General features: G+C 48.6%; 1 protein-coding gene across 1 annotated transcript in view; it reads right to left on the bottom strand.

The window, feature by feature from the left end:
• Window positions 1-22,737, bottom strand: part of DSTYK (dual serine/threonine and tyrosine protein kinase) — a 434,762-nt gene that overhangs the window by 157,967 nt on the left and 254,058 nt on the right. Inside the window, exon 4 of the mRNA XM_078644627.1 lies at window positions 1,670-1,902. Within this exon, the coding sequence (XP_078500753.1) occupies window positions 1,670-1,902 (233 nt within the window). The remainder of the gene's footprint in view (window positions 1-1,669; window positions 1,903-22,737) is intronic.

The following is a 22,737-nucleotide window of genomic DNA, read 5'->3' as shown; positions in this document are numbered from 1 at the left end:
CATTTTTAAGGGGGAGAAAAGGGGGAGGAAAGCTTGCCCAATGAGAGTCTGAGGGCGTGGTGAGGGACACAGTGCAAACAGTGAGGTGAATTAAAACTAGCTACATGGTTCGCCACGTCTTTATTCAGGTGACCCTCTGTTAGGATTAAAAACATAAAAGCAGGGAGAGAAACATTAGACCCGCTCGTGTTTCTGAAAGAAATGTAAAGACTAATTGGGTAGTTAGTAAAAACCCTCTTAATATACAAAACATTCCCTGAGCTCTTCCCTCTCAGTGAGGTGGTTGTAGCACGCACCATGACTAGAATTCATGGTGTGAGGAGGTTCCCCAGTGATGAAGCATGCCACCTCTGGTGGGTGATGGAAACAGTCCTTTAAAGGGACGCATTGAGTTTGGTGAGGATTCCCTCTGCTTAATTATTCCATTTAAACCCAAGAGCACGTGTGTTTGACTGTATGCCCTCGTTGGTCTTTAAACCGCCTCTAGCCCCTCTTTGTGCATCTCCAAAGAGTGGCTACAACCACAAACATGTGCTGAACAAAATTAGTGGAGACAGCTTATGGAATGAAATCGTACCCGGATCTATTCATCAGGCTATTCTATCGAAGCAGTTATCATATGCACCAGGATTCGAATCTAAAAACCATACTGGGGAAAGGGCCTTCGGACTGCTCTCTGAACTGAATGGCAGGGGGAAGGCAGAGAAGTAAAATGTGGTCTACCAATCAAGGTACTTGGACATCCAAGAGTTTATAAAAGAACTACACAGGAGCCAAACTCTGCTGGAACAATGCCACACTTTAGCATCGACAATGGTACAAGGATGGTGGACTACACCAAATTTCGTTTTACTATTGGGAAAAACATTATATTACCGACACACTAGGCATCAAACTATGCAAAGGAGACTTCTGTTCACAAGTGGTCTACTTTGGTAGCAAATGGACACTGTGGGACCATTCAGAATTTCAGCAACGCCCTATTAACTTCAGGAATTGTAGGTGATGGGGTGGGATCTGCTCTCTGATGTAGTGTTAGCCAGTACCCACCAACATCGTAATCATCTGGCAGCAAAATAAAAGGGAAGACACTAAATGATATTTCAGAGATGACAGCACCCGATGTACAAGAAGCATGGAGGCATGCCTGCTACAGTACCATGAATCAGTCTTCTGATAATTATTTCATTAATTGGCAAGTGTAGTACTTGAAGATGTAAGCAGGACATATTCACAAGAACATGCAGATTGGGTCTGAAGCCTGGGATGTATCCTTCTAATCTTTACTACTCAGTTGAATACCAATTCCGAAGTCTCTTAAAGAACTCCCTCTTGCACAGGTGACAGTAAAGGAATGCCTGTAACCTCCCCTTTGTGACCTTTATTACAATACAGCACGTAAACTGGTTGTATTTACACTGCTAAAGTGTAAATACAACCAAGCATAGGAAAGTAAAATCCACCTTCAGACAGTCTGAATGGAACGACACACTTTGCTTACTCACTTGTTAAAACAGGAGACAGCAGAACTGAGGGGCCTATACCACAACTAAAGATTTTCAAAGATGTATACAGAGTATGGTCCAGGAGCTGGTAGCACTTTGGTTGGAGAGCTGAAGGAGCAAGAAAAAACTAAGAGGATGTAACAGGTGAACATTCCAGACACTACCTGTTTGAGATGGTTGCTGGTGACCGAGGAAGAGGAATCCTGCTGAGACCTCTCGAGGCTCTGCAGGCACCTCTGCAGAGTCCCAACGCAGCTCTCACGCAGGGAGTCAACTGAACTGATGAGCTTGTTGGCAACAGCTAGGTTCAATCTGGTGATGATGAGTTCCTGGATCTCCCCGATGCAGCATTTGATGTCTCTTGTGCAAATGGGTTCCCCACTCTGGAGGATGAGATCTGCAAGCAAATAAGCAAAACTTGAAAGAGTCCAGGAGAACAAACTGGGATGAAAGATTAGAACATACAGCTAAGTGTCTGACAAGGCTAGCTAAGTACACTACCCACTTATGTTGTATCGCTTTCCAGCGGGCGACTACATGCTCCCTCGAGTCTACAGTTAGCATAAAGGAGTGTTTGGAAACCACAAATCTAATAGAGTTTACAGCATTGAAAAAGCCCTAGGAAAACAGCCGTAATGCTGAAGCTATTCATCACTGAAAAAGCCTTGATGGTCAAAGGATACCAGTTTTAGGCAAAAGGTAGGTGGGTACAATGTTGCAACAGGCACTATAAAGTCCAAGTAAAAAGTGCAGGCATAGGACTGAAAGCTTCTCTGAGCAGTTATATAATGTGATACTATGGGTCAACAGAATTAATAGTCTTAAACAGAAGCCTTCCTAGTCCATCTTTTCAACCTAAGATTATACATCAGGTACCACTTCTTACATGTTATGATTTATTCCGAACTCCCCATAGTGGAGAAACACAGATCACGTTACGTTGCTTAAGTGAAAATCAGATCTGAAAACCCCAAAATATACCTTCAACCTCCAGTGTCCAGTTTGAGTCCAGAGTCTACTGAAAAGGAAGCATCACCCTGCCAACCTTAGAAAGATGTGGCTGCAAATTGTTGCCATACAAAACGAACAAAATATCCAGTCACTACAAAATGCCAACTGGTAATGGTGTCCAGTCTTAAGCAACTTATTCTAGCAGGACACCTTAGAGTGAAATGTTGTATAGCACAGCAATAAACATGTAGCTTCCTTAACCGACTCCAGCCATATTTACATTCTGTTCTTAAAACCAAAATAATTTCCTGTAAGGGCTGTTTAGCCATGGCGACAGTAGGTGAGTTTGCAGTAACAGCAAACATCCTAGTATATGTCAACAAATCACTGCACCTTCCGCAGCTTAAATTTCTACAAAGTAATATTTATTGAATGAGTACAGATGATATGATGACCTGATTGGAGCTACAATATGGTAACATAGGTGAAGTTTATTATATAAACAAAGCCTACCCTCGGTTTAGTCAGAGGAGCATTTAGCTGTCACTGCAGAGGTCACCCCATGCCAGAATTCCAGCCCAGCTGAATCCAGTTTACCATCCTCAAAAGGATTATGGCCTGCACTGCAGAAGTACAGGCTCCCAGATTATACAAACCCACAGGTAACTGGGTAGTTAGGTCACCCTAGGGTATTCTGATAGATTCGCACCCCCCAATCCCACTATGTTAGGAAGCACTAGGTAGCAGTATAGACATGATTATATATGTATGCTTATGATCAATGTAACAGCCCAATGGTTGAGCTTTATCTTCTTTACCATTCTTGTAATGCTGATTACTCGGTTCGTATTTTTCTATTAATCATTGCATTGCATGTATTTTACACAAGAATCCTATTGCTTCAATACATTTCTGAAATGCCAATCAGTATTTCTTGCGTCTCCCTCTGGGCACACATGAGTTACTAACAAAAGGGACTGATCCGTTGACACGATTTCCTTGGGGAGTCAGAGTTGTCATGTTCTGAGATTGCACATACTATACGGTCCGATACCTTGTAAGGTTAGAGGTCCAAATGGTGCACTGTGAGCAAGCCAGGACAAAAGCCAACATATCCCGATGGTGTGAGTGGACTCAGTCTCGCACAGTTTTGACGTTTATGTTGTTCAAAAAAACAGTCTTACTGATACAGTATGAACTTAATTGTTTTCACAGCAGGTAGCAATGGAGCAAGCTTCAAGCAGAGCATCCAAAACATGCTCACAGAGAAGTAGGAGTAATTTATATCAGATTACTGCTTCAGGAAGGCTAATGAAAACTACGTGCAGAAAAAATGACAGTCTAGAAACAAACTCATCCTGCAGAAGCTGCAGTTCCACTATTTACCCAATCATCCACTAAATGGCAGTGCTGCGGAGGAACTAACCAGCAGCACTTTGCTACCAAGGACCTCATGGATTAGTGTCTGGGTTTCTGCCAGCCCAACACAGGAATGCATGCAGTAACATTCCACAGTCTGGGGAAGCTAGCCTCACTCTCCATCTTGTGCCTTGCTAATTCAGTGACATCCGAAACAGCTGCCTGAACACTGGGGACTGCGGGATCTAACACAGCCCTACCACCATGTATGTGCTTAACAGGGCACAAGGAATATAAGCGTCATGTGATAGATTTCATACAACAGCAGAAATCTACACAAGAGGGGACACTAGACAGAGGTATCAATGACAGACAAAAAGGTTTGGCTACACAACAAATCCTCAAAACACTATGATGCCAACACTGCTTTGTGTGATGTATCCAAGGCAGAGGAGTCGTCCACTCCCTACTAGGAGTACATGCATGATGCTCCCTCTACTCCACAGAATAGATTCTGGACATCACATTGTTGGGGGCAGGCTTAGGCCTCTCAATACAGTAAATTAGCACAACACCAGGGCAAAATAAAAGTCAGGATATTAGTTCTATATTTAGTTTAACAGTTCACATATTTCGGGTATTGCTTGCGCTTTTGATTCATCAGCATGTGAACCTATTCATATTTTGACGATATGGTGATGAGTAATTCTTGTTCGTTTAGCAACAGCAGGACATCTTGCAATATCAATCTGAACTTGTTTGCCCACACATTTTGGTTGAGAAGATTTTTTTTTTTTTTTATTAGTCTTAGCAGGACATTCTTCAGGTTAACGACGTAGACTAGAACTGCACTGTCCTCTTCGCGTGAACTACTTCTATTGATAAACTTTCTGTAAAAGAAGTTGTAAGTCTAGGACAAGCAGCAAACGGTCGGATTTGATAAACTTTTTATTCAGGGTTTAATTCTTGAGTTATGGAATTGTTTAAGCAGGAAGCATACTTTATGGTCTGCAGCCACTCCACTCCTTCCACCCAACAGTTCACAGGTAAAGGTGCCTTGTCAGTGGGACGGGGCATAAGTGGTAAAAAATAAATAAAGTACTCACCACGTAGTCAGGAATTTGGTACGGTCTACTTGGAGGTACTAACATCGGTGAACAACCTTCACCACGAAACCGTCACCCCACATGTTGATACAACGTGTCGTTACCACAACCGCGATGTAATAACGCATACCATTAAGACGCAAGTCGGAACGACGACTTGTGGAGGGGGTGGAGGGGGTGGGGGGGGAGTGGGAGTGGGGGTGGGGGTGGGGGGGGGGGGGGGAATGTGTTGGATTTAAAATCCAACCCCTTGCCTACAGTCCGGTCAGACTGGAGTTTGAATAGTAAATTATACTATTCCAACACCGAGCGCCCCTCTCCGAAGTAATGGTAAACTGACCCATCAAAGCGACCAACTGTCCGGTAAGGTAATCTTCTGTAGTCTACCTTGGGCATGAAGTGGGGGGAACAGGAAGATCAGCTCATTAGATAGCAATATTCCATGTGTGATGGTGTGGGAGGTGCCTACGACCCAGACTGATGGGGAGGACATTTAAAGACTCACCAGTTACTACAGAAACTTTGTGGCAAACCATAGGGGCATAGTTGCCCCAATGACTGCCTTGACCTCAAAGAAGCGGCCCAGTAAAATGATATGGTCTGTGGAGTGTCAGAAAGCATTTGAGGAACGGAAGAAGGCATTATGCACTGCACCTGTACTGAAAGCACCAGACTATAGTCAGCCTTTCATTATACAGACCAAGATACCTCTGGCAAGGGAGTTGGAGCAGTGTTTTTTTTTTAATGTTTTTATTAATATTCCATGACAAGAATACTTCCCAAATCAAACATTCACAATTGGTACAGTATTCATAGTTCAAACAATCTGGATACATGTCCGTGGAACATAGACTGTAGTTGCGTAGGGAGTTGGAGCAGTGTTCGCTCAAATGGATGACAGGGGCAGAGAGCATAAGGGAGCCTTTATTAGTAGAACCTTACTACCCAAATAAGAGAAATGAGGAGCTATTGAGATAGTTTTTACATAGTTTGGGCCTTGCGTACGTGTTATCCCTACTTGTTTGGCACGAAGTTTGTAGTGCAAATGGTTGATAGCTATGAAGGAAGACAATTCCAAGTTGCTAAGATGGTATATTTCTTTGCAAGGGTTAGACTTTGTAGAGGAGCACAGAGCCTTTCAGATACAGGAAGGCGGATGAGCTTTCCAGCTTGTTATACCGATATGACCACCCAACCACTCAAGGTTAGGAGTAGGTTTGGGGTTTTCTGATCCGGGAGGCGTGTCTTTTGGGACGGAAACATCCCTCGCACAGTGGTGGGCGTGTACCCCTACTCTGAGTGCCCCAGTTGACTAAGGGTATTTGAACACCTTTTGAACGATCGAGTGTGGATTATTCTTGATGTTATGATCCAAGAGACATTCTTTTTTGGTACATTTACTGAGTGCCCCAGCTACAACAATGTCTGAATCCCTGGTTTTTGTGGTCATGGGCAAACATCATGCATGTGCGTAAAAGGCCAGGAGTTCAGCGGCACAAGCTCTGTAGCGGCAGCATACCATGTAGTGATCAGTAGAAGTAAACTGGTCCTTTTTAGGTCTCGTCTGCGAAAAGCGCGCTCTCGCTGCGAGAACTATAGCTGTCGGCTTAGCCGACAACGAGTGGAGACAAGAGATGGCCATGCGCAGCATTGAGACAGCATGGCAGAGTCGGATTCCGACGCGCGCCTTGGGATTGGGTCGCACGCGTGAGCTTCTACCTTAGACAGCTTACGACGCGTGCCTTGTAGGTTTCTGTTTCGTTTGTACTCCACGACGAGCAGCAATGGAGGCGGCGGAAGCGCTGGAGGAAGGGGTAATGCTTGTTTAAAAAAATGTAGCTTTCTACCCGCGCGTTGTTTTCCGCCTTGCAGCCGTTTGTCTATAATGCGCGCCCGCTTTTATGTTTCTTCTTTATTTTTACTCTGTTTAAACAAAGCAAAACTGTTTAATGTGTGAAGTAATTTTGTGATGCACCATTGCATTTCACGGACAAGACCATTTTTTGCACAACTAATATCTTACGCAGAACTACCTTGGAAATAGGAGGACACATGAGGGTAAATCATAACAGTCACGATACACACAATACGAAAATTCCCCAAACTCAAGTTGCAAAGTTTTCCATGGACTTACGTTGCAAAACAAATGAAACATGTCTTGCTGCTCCTAAGTCACATTCAAATGTGTCACGTCTGCTGTATCACGGCCCTGTGCTTTGTTTTGGGGAGAGGTGTGTGCCCCCAGGACAGCTCCGCCCGGGCTCTCTGCTGGTTCAGTTATGCGGGGGCTGCAGACATGGGGAGGCCAGCGAGCTCCCCGTGCCTGGCCCTCCCTGGTTCCAATAGCCGTACTGTGAACCAGCAATGATAAGCGCGACTATGCCTAATGCTCTCCTCCTCGCTTTAGGAAAATCTACAACTATCCGTATCTCTTGCTGGTCTGATGTGGTCTGGGGCTGGGAGAGACGCTGGAGGCTGCCCTCTGCACCCCCTGTTTATGCTATGTTTATCTCTAGCCTAAGCCTTGATGAAGCCTGCCTCTTGGGCGACGGGCCAGGCAGAGCGACAACTGAGCCTACGGGCAGTGGACAAATCGCTTCTGCCCTCCTGAGTATATAAGGCAGTGTGCGGGCCCCTCCATGTCAGCCAGGGAAGGGGAGGGCCATAGTATGAGAAGACAAAGATGGACAGAGGAAGGACTGCATGCCTGCTGCTGCTCCCGCTCATGCATGTGGTGCTCAGCAGGCCTCGCCAGGTGAAGGTGTCTGTATAGCGCAGAGTGTCAGCTGAGCGTGCTCTTAGCACTTCGGTAAATATAAGGTATATAGGTGTGTATTGCCCTGGTGAGACCGCACTGGATTTTGACGTCCTTACACTATTGCAGTCCCTACACGAGTGTAGTGCCAGCCCTTCCCACTACCCTCCTGCACCAGACTATTGAACAGTAAAGTGAGCCCACCCCTCACGCTCCCATCAGATCGTGCTCTTAACACTACTGGTCGGTGCCTAGCAGTTACCTTCACATTATGTACTGCCCATCAGTGCCGACTTCTGTTGTTGTTAATTATTTCACGGCCCACAGTGACTACTCATCTCACTATCTACCAGTGCATGCTCCCCACACAAATACACATCTCAAACTAGACATGTGAGCTTTTCCATGAAATTGCCAGCGTTTTCACACTGCCCTTCTGTGCCACTTCTCACAATGTTCACCTTTGCAAGAACTTTGCAGTGCCCAAAGAGCTAGTTTCCCACATTTCCTTACACTGTCTGTAAACACCTCCCACTCTCACACTGTCCACCTGAGCCAGCTGTTGAAGCCCACTCAAGCTGACCAATTGCGCGTGCTGTTACTTCTCGCTACTCATCACACTCCATCTGATGGCGCTCCCCACACACTGCCACGCTCCCCTCCTCCTCTCCTCCCCAGCGTCATTTTAAGGTACAGTGGGTCCGTGTTCACTGCTGGCTCCGATAGGAGTCTAAAAGCAGAATGATGACATTCCCTGAGTGGAGGGTGATTTATTGAGGAATTTGGTTTTGAATCCCTCAGCATTAATCTGTGTGCGTCCTGTGCCTTGTGCTTTACCTGCCAGTCTGTGTGTGTGGTGCCAGCTGCTGACTACATTTGCAGCGTATGATGGGCATGCAGTGTTAGATGAAGGCATGGCTGACAGTGTTTCATATTGAGATCAAGGGCAGTGTAAACTTTTTACACCGACCACCTGTCAGCATTTACATCTCTAAACTGGCACCATCCATTTTCAGAGTAGGGCCAGTTTATCACGCTAACACGGTCCAGCAATGACACCTTTTCACACTGCCCACTTGACACAGGTTGTAACACTGCAAGTAGTCGCCTCTTCCACTGCTCACCAGTGCCAGAATGTCACACTGCCCACCATCCAGAAAGCAAATAACACTCGCTCCTCTACTCTATGGCCCTTTCCGGGAACTGCACTAGAAGTTTTGAGCTTGCTTTTATTAAAGATGGTGTAGTGCACTTAGAGAGATAACAGAGGCCCAGTGTAAATGATAATGCTTTTTATTTATCTGTTTTAAAAACAACACATAAATAAAAGGCATTGCCATTTACAATGCCAATAGCTCAAACTCTCATAAATGCGAGACCTATTGCATTTAACTGTCGCCTGCCCAAGATCAGGAAGCAGGCATACCGAACCGGCACATCCTCACACTTCTTGTCAGCCAATAGCAAACCCCCATGCCCAGCATACACAGAGAACTACACTGCTATGGCACAGCACTACCAACTGCCTGCATTCCTGCCCCTACACTGTTACCCCGCAGTGCAGCCTCAGGACAGTGGCTACATTGCCCGTGTCTGCCCCACAACACGTTGTTCCTGCCATGGAGGTTTCCCACAGTGGGTGCAGTTAATAAATACAGGGACCCAAAGATATGTGGCATCAAAGAATAAGAGCGGACGTGGTACAGGTAGTTTTTTTTTTTATGTATTTATTAGTTTTCACTTTTATATAGCGCAAACTTTACCTGCAGGTATCAGAGCGCTTTAAAATCAGCATGCTTATAACAAGCAAGACTAGCACTCTATATTACTGCCAACTTTGCTTAGCATAAGCAACATCTAACCATTCACAAACAAGGTTTATATACCAATTGCAAATTAAAAGAAAAAAATTAATGCAAAGCAATGTCATTTACAATGCCAGTAACTCAAACTTTAATGCTGCGAGACCTATTGCATTGTAAATGCTTGTTACCTGTGTTACTGAAGAGAGGCCTAGAGGCCTACTAAATGCGGTGTGCTTAACTCACACTTGGCCTACAAAAAGTTCGTATTTAGTGCTGTGTAGTGTGTGTGTGTGTGTGTGTTGAGCGCACGTGCTGGGTGTTCATGTGCCAGTGGATGATATGGTACATGGAAGATGGTGTCCAATTTTGGGAGATGAAAGGCTGCCTGGGCAGGAGGGGTCGGGGGGGGGCAATTCCTCTTCCTCCTTATGCTCTTACAGTTCAGACAGATTTGTATATTGCTGCATTAGGGTGCGCTGAGTGGGACACTGGAGGATGGAGAACTGGGCTCTCCTACACACTTCAAAGGGTGCTCTTTGTTTCAGAGAGGTAACTGGAAGGGAGCTTGGGCACATCTCGGGAAGGAGCAAGGGCTGATAAGAGAATGAGAAAGTAGGGTATAGATCCTGGGGTAACCTTTTGAAACAGATCAATTGGCTGGTATCCAGGTGTAAACTCAAGTCACTTCCATGGCCTGTGTTGCAGGGAACATCAGATTTGGATTTGGTCCCTCTGATAGCAGACTATTTCTGGAGGAAGGGCAGGGTTAAGGAGAGGGGACTCAAAAGGAAGGAGACTAATTAACTCAAACTTCAAAGACTCAGACCCTAAATCACATTTGGTGGCTGGAAATAGACTATAAGAAGGGGGGCTGAAGCTCCCGAAATTATCAACTGTTAAGCTGCGAGAAGTGGGGAAGCTCTGGAATACCAGTGTCTTTGACCAGGGTTGGCGGCTAAGGCCCTGGCTGAAGGATAACACTCAGGGATATCAAAGACCACCTGCCCCTGGAGCACCAGAACCTGCCTGCTTGCCAAGATAAGTGTTCCCTGTGAGCAACAGGAGACTGCTTGAGGGAGCAAGGTCCAGAGGAGGATCCTAGTGAGTGGATCCCTGTAGCAAGGTATGAAGAAACTGCTGCTGCACCAATCAGATAGTTGCCTGTGTGCAAGTTCAACTCGGCGACCCCTGTATGTTGCCCATGTGCAAGTTCAACTCGGCAGCCCCCTGTATGCCAGTGGGGGCTTACGTGAAGTTAGCAATGGCCATCATCACTGTTGCGAAGATCAGGCTCTTGCCCATGAGCAGAGTATAAGTTGGCATCCCCATATGCCAGAGTGGGCTGCCAAAACACGAAACCTGCTGTGGTGCCAATAAGGATATTGCTCGAGTGAACAGTAAGTGTGGTGCCTCTGAATGCCAGATGGGGTCACCGGTACAAGACGAGGATCATAGCCTGTATGATGCCAACTCGGCAACGAGAGGCCGCTGTGGTGGACTAGGCAAACCAGAGCCCCAACTAAGAATCAGAACCAGAAGCCACCAAAATGCCCCATGCCGGCTCCTGTGGGGAAGGCCAAAGGAAACTTAGTGCTGCATAAGAGGAGCGCAGAGGACACTTAGCTACTGCAAAGCTGTGCATGGGAAACTCACTAAAGGTAGCAGCTGCTGTGCCTGCAAAAGACTCTTTCAAAGACTCTGAACGTACAATCCCAGCTGGTGCGGGTAAGTTTGAGTGAAGGGCTAAAAGGCCTGCGGGGAGCGGGGCTGTGTTATGGGATATGGGACTCTCGTTTGCCAGATAGTGCTTCAACTTTTCTAACAGAGCCAGAGTGAGACTTCAGAGACTTGCACTGCTGGTGGGGCCCAACCTGAAGGTCACCTATAGTGAATGGGAATAACCATTAGTGAAGCGGTACTCGGGAGAATGCCTATTAACCACTACAGCCTTGGCCTCAGGGGACTGTGTGTATGGTTTGTGTATGCTGTATTTTACTTTCTGGTCATATAGAAATGCTTCTTTTGTCATAAAAGTATTTACATGGACAATCGTTATTGGGGCTTCTGAATGCATTCTGAGTTGCGAACCTGTGTTCATCCCAGATGTCTACTTTCCCCCTCAGAAGCCTTGGACTGCTCCACCTATGCCATCACTGAGAGTCAAGTACTTAAGAGGTACTTGGCCCAGTTCTCAGGACACATAGTATGTCAGGCCCAAGGTCAGGAGTAAACCCCCCCCCACAACGACTGGGCCGAGTAGCGCCTGCTTGCCCTGTGCCCACCTGAAACGGGTTCTGGCAGTGAGTAGAGTAGGAAATCTGAGATTAAAAAAATAAGGATGCAACAGAAAATATAAGTAGATTGAGGAATGAAACAATGAAGGAAGGGTGAAAGGAAGGAAAGTTAAAATTTAGGATCGAAGAGTGAAAAGAAGGGAGAATAAAATGGATGTAAGGACGAATGGAATAGAATAGTGGAGGAGTGAAAAGACCAGTAAGTGAAAGGGTGGCTAGTGGGACAAAAGATGACAGATTAAGACAAAAAGGATAGATGGGTGAAGGGATGGATGGGTAAATTATTATATGGATGGCAAGGTCTGTGTGAATAAAGGTTAGCTCTTCAGGAATCAGGAGCTTTAGCGAACTGGGGGATGGTATACTGAACTTGGGCAGGAAACCCCGATCAACAAAACAAAAGGGCTTATTTAAGAAGGGACAAACCGGTTACTAAACCAACAAAGTGGACTTGGGGTTTAAGTTAAGATTGATTTCTACTGGACCTAGGGCTTGCTTAGGGGTTTGATTGGTTGCTAGGGCTGCAATTGGTGGATAGGGCCATGTCTCATGTTGGCTCTAGAGTTCAGGGCTAGGGTTAAGACTGGTTAGGGCTCTCATTGGCCAAAGGTCATCTGACTTTGGGCTATTTAACCCCAGGACTCAGAGCGTCTCGACCCAGGCACTGAGGCTAATGGCGAAGAGAAGGGCATTGGCATGTTTGGGTCAGGCCTAGGGCCAGAAATGTTGCCTTTTTACCATTTATCAGCCACCCCTTACACCATTCACAAATACAAAAATAACACTCAGTAATGCACACTACTCATTACAACGAACAAGCCCTATCCACATTTTATACAACCACTAAAAAAATCCACAAACCACATCTATAACCCTTTATACCACAAATGGCACCTTCACTCACACAAACACCACTCGGTGCTGTGCCACTATCAATCCACACATCCCCAACGTAATACAAACCCACAATATATATAACTTTAATCCCTTCAAACACACACTAACTGTTCATACAAAACTCCAGTCGATCCTCTACATACTTTCACAGACCCTTTCCTTCATCCAGCCCCAAACCATACACCGTCCACTCTAAACAGACACAAACAAAAAACATGCCACTCATCATAACTTAGCATTTCCTCATCTATTACACAACATGGCTACTCTACAAAAGCACAACTCGCCAACACACTCTCAAACACCATCTCCACCATCCTACAAATGCAGACCCACAAAATGCCTTCGAAGCCTGCTAGACAAGGATTCCTATATAGGCAAACATTATGGCCATCTACATACAGTTAATACCAACACTAATAATACATCTGCGGCAAGTTCAAAGAATGCTACTCACCCTTCTAGAAAACAGTCACACCACCACCAAAACACAATCTCTAGACTGCCTACTAATAAATGCACAATCAATCTAAAAATAAGCACCACATCTACGACCTACTCACCGACACAACCAGACTTACTCTTCATAACTGAATAACAGAGCCATGGTTGGGAGATCACATGGCTCCAGTGTTGCATGAAGCTATTTATCCAGGCTAATAAACTGTCAAGCAAAATAGTGAAGGCAAATTAGGAGGTGGATTCGCTTTTATATAGCAAACAGTAAATCTCACCAAAGCGGACGACATTTCCATACAAGGTTGTGAGCCCCTCATCACCAGATGCTACACTACACCAACTTACCCTGTACCTTCCTCCTTTACAGACCACCACCATCAATGCAACAATTCCAGATGTGTTTCTAGAGAGTTTCTAACCTCTTGACACTACAGTCCAACCTATGCATCCTTAGTGACCTAAACATCATGTAAACAACCCAATATGCCGCATCCAAGAACTATTATCACTGGCTTAGCTACACTGAACCTACATCAGATCATCCACAAAACTACAATCATCGCTAGACACATACTAAATATCATTTTTGCAAATCCAGAGCAAGATACCTTTCAAAAGATGACTCAAGTGACACGGTCAGACCACCATCTGGTAGATTTCCAACACAAAATACCAGAAATCAAAACACCTAAGCGCACCTTACATTACATGCATCCACCTATCAACCATGGAACAAACTAAATGTTGAATACTTAGACACACAACTAACATCCAACACAGATCTAGATACTAATTCAGTTCAAAAACTTTCAGTGGCTCCAGGAAGCTTTTGATATCCTAATACCACTAAGAACAACAAAACAGGACAAAAGAAAACTAGCATCTCGGAGGAATGCAAAACTATAAAAGATAAAAACAACAAATCGCAAAGCTGCAACACACCTGGTTAAAAAAATTGTAATCAAGACAAACTTCACCTATACAAACTTAACAGAATATTCAAGTCATTAAAATCAAAAAAATCTAAAAAAACAAACTAAAAAAGATGTACAATTCAAACAGAATTTAAAATTCTAGATGTGCAAAATAAATTTTGTAAAATTCTCATTGAATTTCGTAAACGTAAATGCACAGAAGGAACTCATCCCATTACTCAAGAATGTACACAACCAGAAAAGATGTATTGGACTCTTAGTTAAAACAAAATAAAAAGCACCAGCATTAACCCTTTTCCAACAATCCCCTCCAAGGGTAAGCTAAACTAGCCTCTGCATTCCTTCAAACAACTATCACAAACTGAATTTATGGATCTTGTCAAAACAAGCAGGCCAGCCGGCTGCCCTTCTGACACCTGCCCATTGCAAATCTTCACAAATATTCTTTTTTAGCTACCTCTGCAGTCACACCAGCAAGACATCAATTCTTTAACTACAGCAATCTTTCCAGAACACTTTAAATAGGCATACATAGGGGGCGTGGCTAAGATGGCTACCTAGGAGGTAGCAAACCCTCGAGGCTCCCCGCTCTGAGTTCCCCGTTCCGGCCGTTTTTGCGCTATTATACCCCGGTTTTGCAGAAAACCGAGCCGGGGGCTGCGCAGAAGCAGGAGGCAAGCACTTCCAGATCTTCTGAGGCTCCCAAGACACTTGGTGAAGAGACGCGGCTGATCGAAGCCGGCCGCCGCAAAATGGCGTCTGCATGAGCTGGGTGCCGGGGACGGTGTGACTAGTCCCCACGGGGCGCCCTGTGGCTGAGGAGAGTCTGCGCGGCCGGTCGCTGTTGGCCGGGAGACGTCGGAGGAGCGGAACAGCAGCGGTGAGGTGTGGCGGCGGTCCTGGCGGCAGGAGAGGTGCCCGCCGCGGGGGTCGTGAAAAATCGAGGCCCGGGGTCTGGGCCTTCAGGCCCGGGTCCGATCGGCGGCCCGGGCGTGCACCCTGGAAGCAGACTAGCGCTGAGCCCTGCACTGCATCCCCGGGGCTGCAGAAGGTACAGCGCAGTGACCGGGTAGCAGCGGCCCAAGCAGAGGCGAGCAGAGCTCGGCGCCGGAGAGCGGGGCGGGCGGAGAGCCCCGCTAGAGAAGGCACGAAATCAGACACTGGGGTGCCTGGGCCGGTCGGCCCTAGATTTGGAGGACAGCGGTGGAGTCCGGCCCCGGGGAGCATTTCTGTATCCTGAGGTGAGGAGCGATCAGCGGGGTCCACCACTAGTGCTGCACCGCTAGTGGGGCTGAGGGTTTTGCGAGGCCTAGGAGCAGCCGAGAGGCCATAGTAGAGGACTGGGACGGTGCTTGAGACCCCGGGCGGCCCAGACTTTTGGCTGAGCTTGGGCCCCCTTGCGATCTGGTACGGCAGGTGCCCCACTTCCGCGTGAGGATGGTTCACCCATAAATGAGGAGTAGAAGGGCTCCAAGTCTTCAGCCCGTGATTGCCAGAGGGTCAGAGGGGAGGGCCCCGAGAGACCGAGGCAACGGCTTTCCCGGCAGAGGATTGGGGAAGTCGGGGGCCGGCGGCCCAGTGGCGGGGAGACGCGGAGGGCCTGTCCTCCGTTTCTGCTGGAACACTTCGCTTGGGGATTATAAATCAGGAGGGGGTATCCCGCCCCCACTGTAGCACTCCAACGCAACATCTGACCTCTCTCTTGCAGGGCCATGGAGCTAGTCTAAGGGCCCGGGGGCCCGCAGAGGAGCGGTGGCCGGCACAGAAGGTCAACGGTGCTCCCACATGCAATAGGGTGTCCGGCACTATAGAAGCACTACCGAGAGAATACCCTGCAGAGAGGCCTAATTGCTCTCCACTCGCCGCGGCACGGCGGTGCATGGCTAACACAAGGAAGAAGGAGGAGCGATCCCTCAAGGACATGTTCACCAAATCACCCTCCACAGGGGTAGACGGGGGTACGTCCCCGATGACAGCACTGCCATCGCAGGTCCTGACGCCCGCATAGAACCCGGTAACAAGAGAGTTCCTAGAGACACTGTTCAAAATCCTCCGGGAGGTCTTTAGGTCACTAAAGCAAGACGTAGCAGGTGAGATCAAACAAATCTGCCGTGACGTTGATGGTCTGAGGGAGGGTGTCGTCGCTGTTGAAGAGAGCGCACATTCCACCTGTGAGGAAATAGAGTCTCCGCAACAGGAAAACATTCGCCTAAAGGATCAACACCTGGACCTTCAAGCACACGCCGAGGACCTGGAAAACAGGTCCCGGCGCAACAACATTCCCGTCTGTGGAGTCCAGTCACGAGAAGACGGGTCGGACATGGTGGGCTATCTCCAAGGCCTCTTCAGGGACATTTTAAGTGAGGCGGCCGACTTTGAAATACGCATTGATCGGGCACACCGTGTAGGCCTGGATAGGCGAGCGGCCGGCCCCGCCTCCAGACATTCTGGCTTTCCTCCCAGACTTCGTACTAAAAGAGCGTATTCTGCAGGACGCCAGGAAGAAACAGCCATTCCACTATCAGGGTCATCCTGTAGCCCTCAATCAGGACCTTGCCTCCATAACTTTACAAAAGCGGAAAGCCTTTAAGGAAGTGACATCCTATTTGAGAGGTAAAGGGGTGACCTACTCATGGGGACACCCCTTTCGCATTATTTTTAAGTGGAATGGCAAGTTACAGCAGCTGAGATCCCTTCAAGAAACCTCCGACCTGCTGGGCATTGAAAGGCAGAGCCGCGAGTCCTCCCCCACTCCAACACAGCGACCGTCGCAGGATGGCTGGCAGACAGTGGCACGCCGACGCCCTCCCAAAACAGTCATGAAGCCGGACACTCTGTCGTCGACTCAGGAAAGAGAAGCGGCTCTGGAGGCGGTGAAACGAGAGGGGGGGGGGGAGGAGTGGGGGGGAAGAGAGGCGGGGTCGCCACAATTCCACGTTGGCCCTCATTCCTTCTACATTTCAAATGCCGGTACTTGTGGACTTCAGGCGTTGGACAATGGTGACGGGTTGGGGCAGCTTTGTTGGGGTTAGGGAGGGGGGAGGTGGCAGGGGGTTATTTTGGGGAGGGGGGGGTCGGGCGGGAGGGCGGTTGGGGCGGGGTTGGAATGGGGCTGGTGGGTGGAACCTGTGTGCAGTCTGTGGGGAGAGTGGGTGTTGGAGATGGAGTGCCATGGAGCTTCTGCATCCATGAGAGATCCACACGGGCATAGCTTGCAGTTTCTTTCCCTGCCAGGGAGACGCTATACGTCAGAGCCATACCCAGATCCCTTCAGATGACTCAGGTTTTATCACTAAACGTAAAGGGGTTGAACAACCCAATTAAGAGGCGGGCGATCCTGAGCTACCTAGAGAATTCAGGGGCCTCGGTCTATTACAGGAGACACACTTACTGCCTAAGGACTGGCATAGAATGAGATCCCAAGCCTTTTCTCAGCAGCTCTATTCCTCCAGGCCAGACAAGCGAGGGGGTAGCCATACTCCTTGCACGACACTTTCAGGGGAAGGTCAGGGACAAGGTGGCGAAGTGAAAGGTAGGCATTTGGTATACAGACTTTGGGTTGGGGACACTTCTGTAGTTATAGGTTCCATCTATGTCCCTAACTCTGGACAGGAGCCATTTCTCGTCGACTCACTCTCGGATACCCTCTGTCATCACGATAGGCGGGTCTTATAGGGAGGGGACCTCAACATAGTCATGGACCCAGACAAGGACAGGTCAGGGCACAGGCAGGGGGCTACTGGGGCTCTTTCCAAGCAGGGGGTTGATTGGCTCCGTGATAGGGGGCTGGTAGATGTCTGGAGGGGAGCCCATCCACATAGCACGCAATACTCCCATGTCCACCATACCTATGCTCGCCTTGACCACTTTATAGGGTCATCTGAACTAAATTCCCTGGTCAGGTCGGTTGACATCATCCCCGCGGCAATGTCAGATCATGACGCGATTAAAATGATATTGACTGGCGCTCGGCGAGTCAGAGAAAAGGGAAGTGGCATCTACGGGAGTCTCTGCTGCAGCGACCGGATGCCTGCCGGCAAGTGCGGAAATACCTGACGGATTACTTAGCGTCTAATGATACCGAGGGCACTCCAATGACTGCACTTTGGGGGGCCCTTAAAGCAGTGGTGAGAGGCGAGCTCATCGCGCTCTCCGCAGCTGACAACCGCGCACGTAAGGAAAAGCGGGAGGAGCGGACAGCCAAGGTGCTGGAACTGGATCGTGTTCACAGCAGGACTGGGGTCCCGCGTATGTGGCGACAACTCAAAGCAGCCAGAGCTCAGTTGGCAAGTTTGGATCTCGACTGGGCGCAGTATGCTGCCCTCAGGCTTAAACACTCCTATTATATAGGCGGTGATAGGACATGGAAGCTCCTTGCCAGCAAACTAAGGGCGCGAGCAGATCGCTCCAGGGTTGAGTCTGTCCATACCTCAGATGGCATTAGGGTAAAAGGGGCTGAACAGACTGCAGAAGCCTTCCGGGCGTTCTACGCCTCCTTGTACAGCAGTGACCCCACCGTTGACGGAGCAGGGGAGGAATACCTTGGCCGAGCCGCCATCACGGCTCTCCATGCTTCCGGGGCTGCGGCGCTGGACGCTCCTATTAGGGTGGAAGAGGTGATCAGTGAGATAGCTCGCTTCAAACCGTTGAAATCTCCAGGCCCAGACGGGTTCTCCACGGGCTTTTATAAGACTTTTTGCCAGACTTTGGCGCCTGTGTTGACCCGCTTGTACAATTCCTTTATGGGGCCGGGTTCGATTCCAGCAGAAATGTTGGAAGCGGACGTCGTTGTCCTTCCTAAGCCCGGGAAGGATCCCACCCAATGCGCGGCATATAGGCCGATCTCCCTCCTGAACATCGATTTGAAATTATTCACGGGAGTTTTAGCAGCAAGATTGGGCCTGTTCCTCCCAGGTATAATCGAGCCTGACCATTCGGGCTTTATTCCCAACAGGCAAAGCAGCGACAACACCAAAAGAATCCTGCATCTAATAAATAAGGCCCATTAAGTGGGACTAGACGCTACATTGCTTTCGATCGATGCCGAGAAAGCATTTGATCGGGTGGATTGGGGGTTCCTGGATAAAACATTAGCCCATTTTGGGTTGGGAGAGCACTTCCGGGCTTGGGTGGCGAGCTGTTACGACAGACCTAGGGCGACGATCTGGGTTAACGGATCATGTTCCAAACCTTTTGAGATTCGGCGGGGCACAAGACAGGGGTGTCCCCTTTCCCCCCCTGCTCTTTGCGTTGTACGTCGAACCCTTAGCGCAGAGCATCAGGGACAACCCTCAAATATCCGGCATCCCTTTCGGGGGGAGGGACAGCACACATTTAGCTTATACGTCGACGATGTCTTGGCGACACTCACCTCCCACTGGCGGACTGTTCCTGCTTTTTTGGGAGAGCTTGAAGAATTTGGCATGGTATCAGGATTTAAGGTCAATGTGGGGAAGTCTATGCTTTCGCCCCTGGGCCTCAATGAGGGTGCCACAGCAGATGCCTTTCAGGAGATGGGGGGAGTGAGGATTCAGGGTGAAATCCCCTACCGTGGAATCACATTAACCCAGTCTACTAGCTCTACGCTTACCCGCAATTACACTAAGCTCACCCTTCAGGTGACCGCCCCTCTGCAGCGCTGGAGAATGTACCCTTTATCGCTGTTGGGCAGGGTAGCTGGGGTAAAGATGTCCATATTGCCCAAAATACTGTATGTTTTTCAAACGATACCGGGAACGCCTCCCCTACACTACATATGTGTACTACAGTCTGAGATCCAGCATTTTATATGGGCGGGAAACGACCGAGGCTTTGCCGTGACTTGGCTTCCCGTCCCTCGGGGGAAGGTGGTCTTGGGATCCCTCATCTTGTGACATACTACAAAGCTGCCCAGCTCCGCTATCTAGTAGAATGAAGCAGACCAGAATACGAAAAACAGTGGCTCTTTCAGGATAGGGCTATGGCCCACCTCCCCTTGTGGAAGGTCCTTTCTTGAAGCCAACCGACTGCCCCTCGTAAATACAGAAATCTCTGATAACCCGATCAGCGCTGAAGGTGTGGGACTCGGTCGCCTTGCAAAGAAATCTCACGTCCTTCCCCTCACCTCTTACTCCTGTTTTTGATAACCCGGACTTCCCTCCAGGCATTGATGCGCGAGCTTTCCCTCAGTGGCGTGCATCGCCCTGCAGATCGGCGGGTCACCTTTTTGATCTTCAGGGCAACATTCCCTTTTCGAATTTGCCTGATTGGTAAGACATTAAAGACCCCAAACGATTTCAATATTTTCAGCTCCGTCACGGGCTGCTCCATTCCGATGTGCTCCCTGGGGTTAGCCGTAAACTTATGACCTTCGAGAAATGGCTCCTCTCCAAGCACTCCGATCGCAAAATGATCTCTGAACTGTACCCTATGCTGCTCCCCCCGGCGCTGCAGGAGAAGTCGGCAGGTCAACGTCGATGGGAAGCGGAACTGGGCCGTAGTCTTTCGCTAAAGGAATGGCAACAGATCTATTACAGAGATCACCACACGGCACGGAAGGTTGGGAGTAGGGAAGTGGCGGTCAAGGTGGCCACCTATTGGCATCTGACGCCGGCTCGTCTGCACCAAATTAATCCAGACCGTAGCTCAGAGTATTGGAGGGGGTGTGGGGAAACCGGTACCTTGACTCATCTACTTTGGAAGTGCAGGGAGGTGCAGGGGTTTTGGGAAGGAGTTCTTACTGATGTAGACACCTATTTTGAAACAGATTCCTCCCTTTCCTGCCTACACCCTCCTAGGATTACCTAACGCACTCACCTTTCCACTTAAATCTGCACGGGGGAAACAAATGGGGATAGCTCTGGGTGCAGCTGTACATCACATCTTATCTCTCTGGGGCTCCAAGACTAGGCCCTCGCATACAGGGTGGTTGCATTAGTTGTGGTACGTTATTGGCGTGGAGCGTATGCAAGCCACCCTCACGGCCTCGACAGCTTTCTTCCGGGAGGTATGACAACCGATCATCTCACTGCTGGCGTAAGAATTTTAAGAAGTGACTTGCCCTAAGTATCAGCGACTGCTCAGACTCACAGAGGCTCCGACGCTCGCGGAAGGGTCGCAAGATGGGTAATCCATGGTATTTCCATGGCGCATGTCACACCGGATCTGAGTTTTGGGTTGGGGTTGGGAGGGGTGGTTAGACAGTGGCGGCAAGAGGAAAGACATGTTTATTGTTGGCTACAGCACCACGGGTATACATAGACCGGGGAAATGTACTCCACTTCTGTCCTGGGTGTTTGATGGTGGAATATCGAATACAATCAATCAATCAATCAATCAATCATAACATTTGTATAGCGCGCTACTCACCCGGAAGGGTCTCAAGGCGCTTGGGGGAGGGGTCCACTACTGCTCGAACAGCCAGGTCTTGAGTTGTTTCCTGAAGGCGAGGTGGTCCTGTGTCAGCCGGAGGTGGATGGGGAGGGAGTTCCATGTCTTGGCTGCCAGGTAGGAGAAGGATCTTCCTCCGGCGGTGGCTCTTCGGATGCGTGGTACGGCGGCGAGGCTTTTAGAACGTAGCTGGCGGGTGGGCATGTAGAAGGTCAGGCGGTCGTTGAGGTACTTGGGGCCCAGGTCATGGAGAGACTTGTGTGCGTGGGTAAGGAGCCTGAACGTGATCCTTTTGCTGACGGGGAGCCAGTGCAGGTCCCTCAGGTGGCCGGAGATGTGGCTGTGTCAGGGGATGTCCAAGATGAGTCGGGCGGAGGCGTTCTGTATGCGCTGGAGTCTTTTCTGTAGTTTGGCTGTGGTTCCCGCGTAGAGGGTGTTCCCGTAGTCCAATCGGCTGGTGACGAGTGCCTGGGTGACCGTCTTCCTGGTTTCGGTCGGGATCCATCGGAGCATACGCAGGGTGTTGAAGCACGATGAGGAGACGGTCATCGAGAGGGAAGAGTCCAGGATGAAGCCCAGGTTGCGTGCGTGATCCGTTGGCTTGGGAGCGGTGCCCAGGGCGGGAGGCCACCAGGAGTCGTCCCAGGCGGAGGGCGATGGTCCCAGGATACACATGCTGGGGCTATATGCTTTGGTTTTTGAATGTGCCTGTTGGTCTCTGGTGGGAGGCAGTGGGCGTCATACCCTGATGTACTGGAATGTTGTCTGCTTGCATTGATAAAATCCAAAAATAAAGATATTAAAAAAATAGGCATACATAAATAAGCCCATCAATAAACAAAACAAAACCTGGATCCGCATTATACAAACAACTACAGACCAATTACAAATGGGTCTTTCCTGGGCAAATTGATAGAAAGAGCAGCATTTGCCTAGATGTCACATTTCATTTTAGATAACTTCACACTGACTTTTAAACAGGATTCAAACCAGGACTCGGCACAGAATCTGCCCTCATCTCCATCCGGGATGAGGACCTTAAAATTACATTAGAACAGGGAGTGGAAGGGAAATCGCTGCACAACTTCTCCTGGTGGAGTTTTAAGCTGCCTTCAACACAGTTGACAATCACACTCTACTTCAAAAACTAAGATGCTGGCATAGAGTTGACTGCTCTCAACGGGATCACATCCTACCTTCAAAACAGAACACGCCATCCATACTCACTCTTTCTCATCCAAACCGTACTCCACAAAAGCAGGGGTCCCGCAAGGCTTTATCATTTCACCCATGCTTTTCAACA

This window comes from Lissotriton helveticus, chromosome 5_1, assembly GCF_964261635.1.
Source record: "Lissotriton helveticus chromosome 5_1, aLisHel1.1, whole genome shotgun sequence".
Taxonomy (NCBI): Eukaryota; Metazoa; Chordata; class Amphibia; order Caudata; family Salamandridae; genus Lissotriton; species Lissotriton helveticus.
The sequence above is the reverse complement of the archived record's forward strand: the minus strand, read 5'-3'. Positions and strand labels throughout refer to the sequence as shown.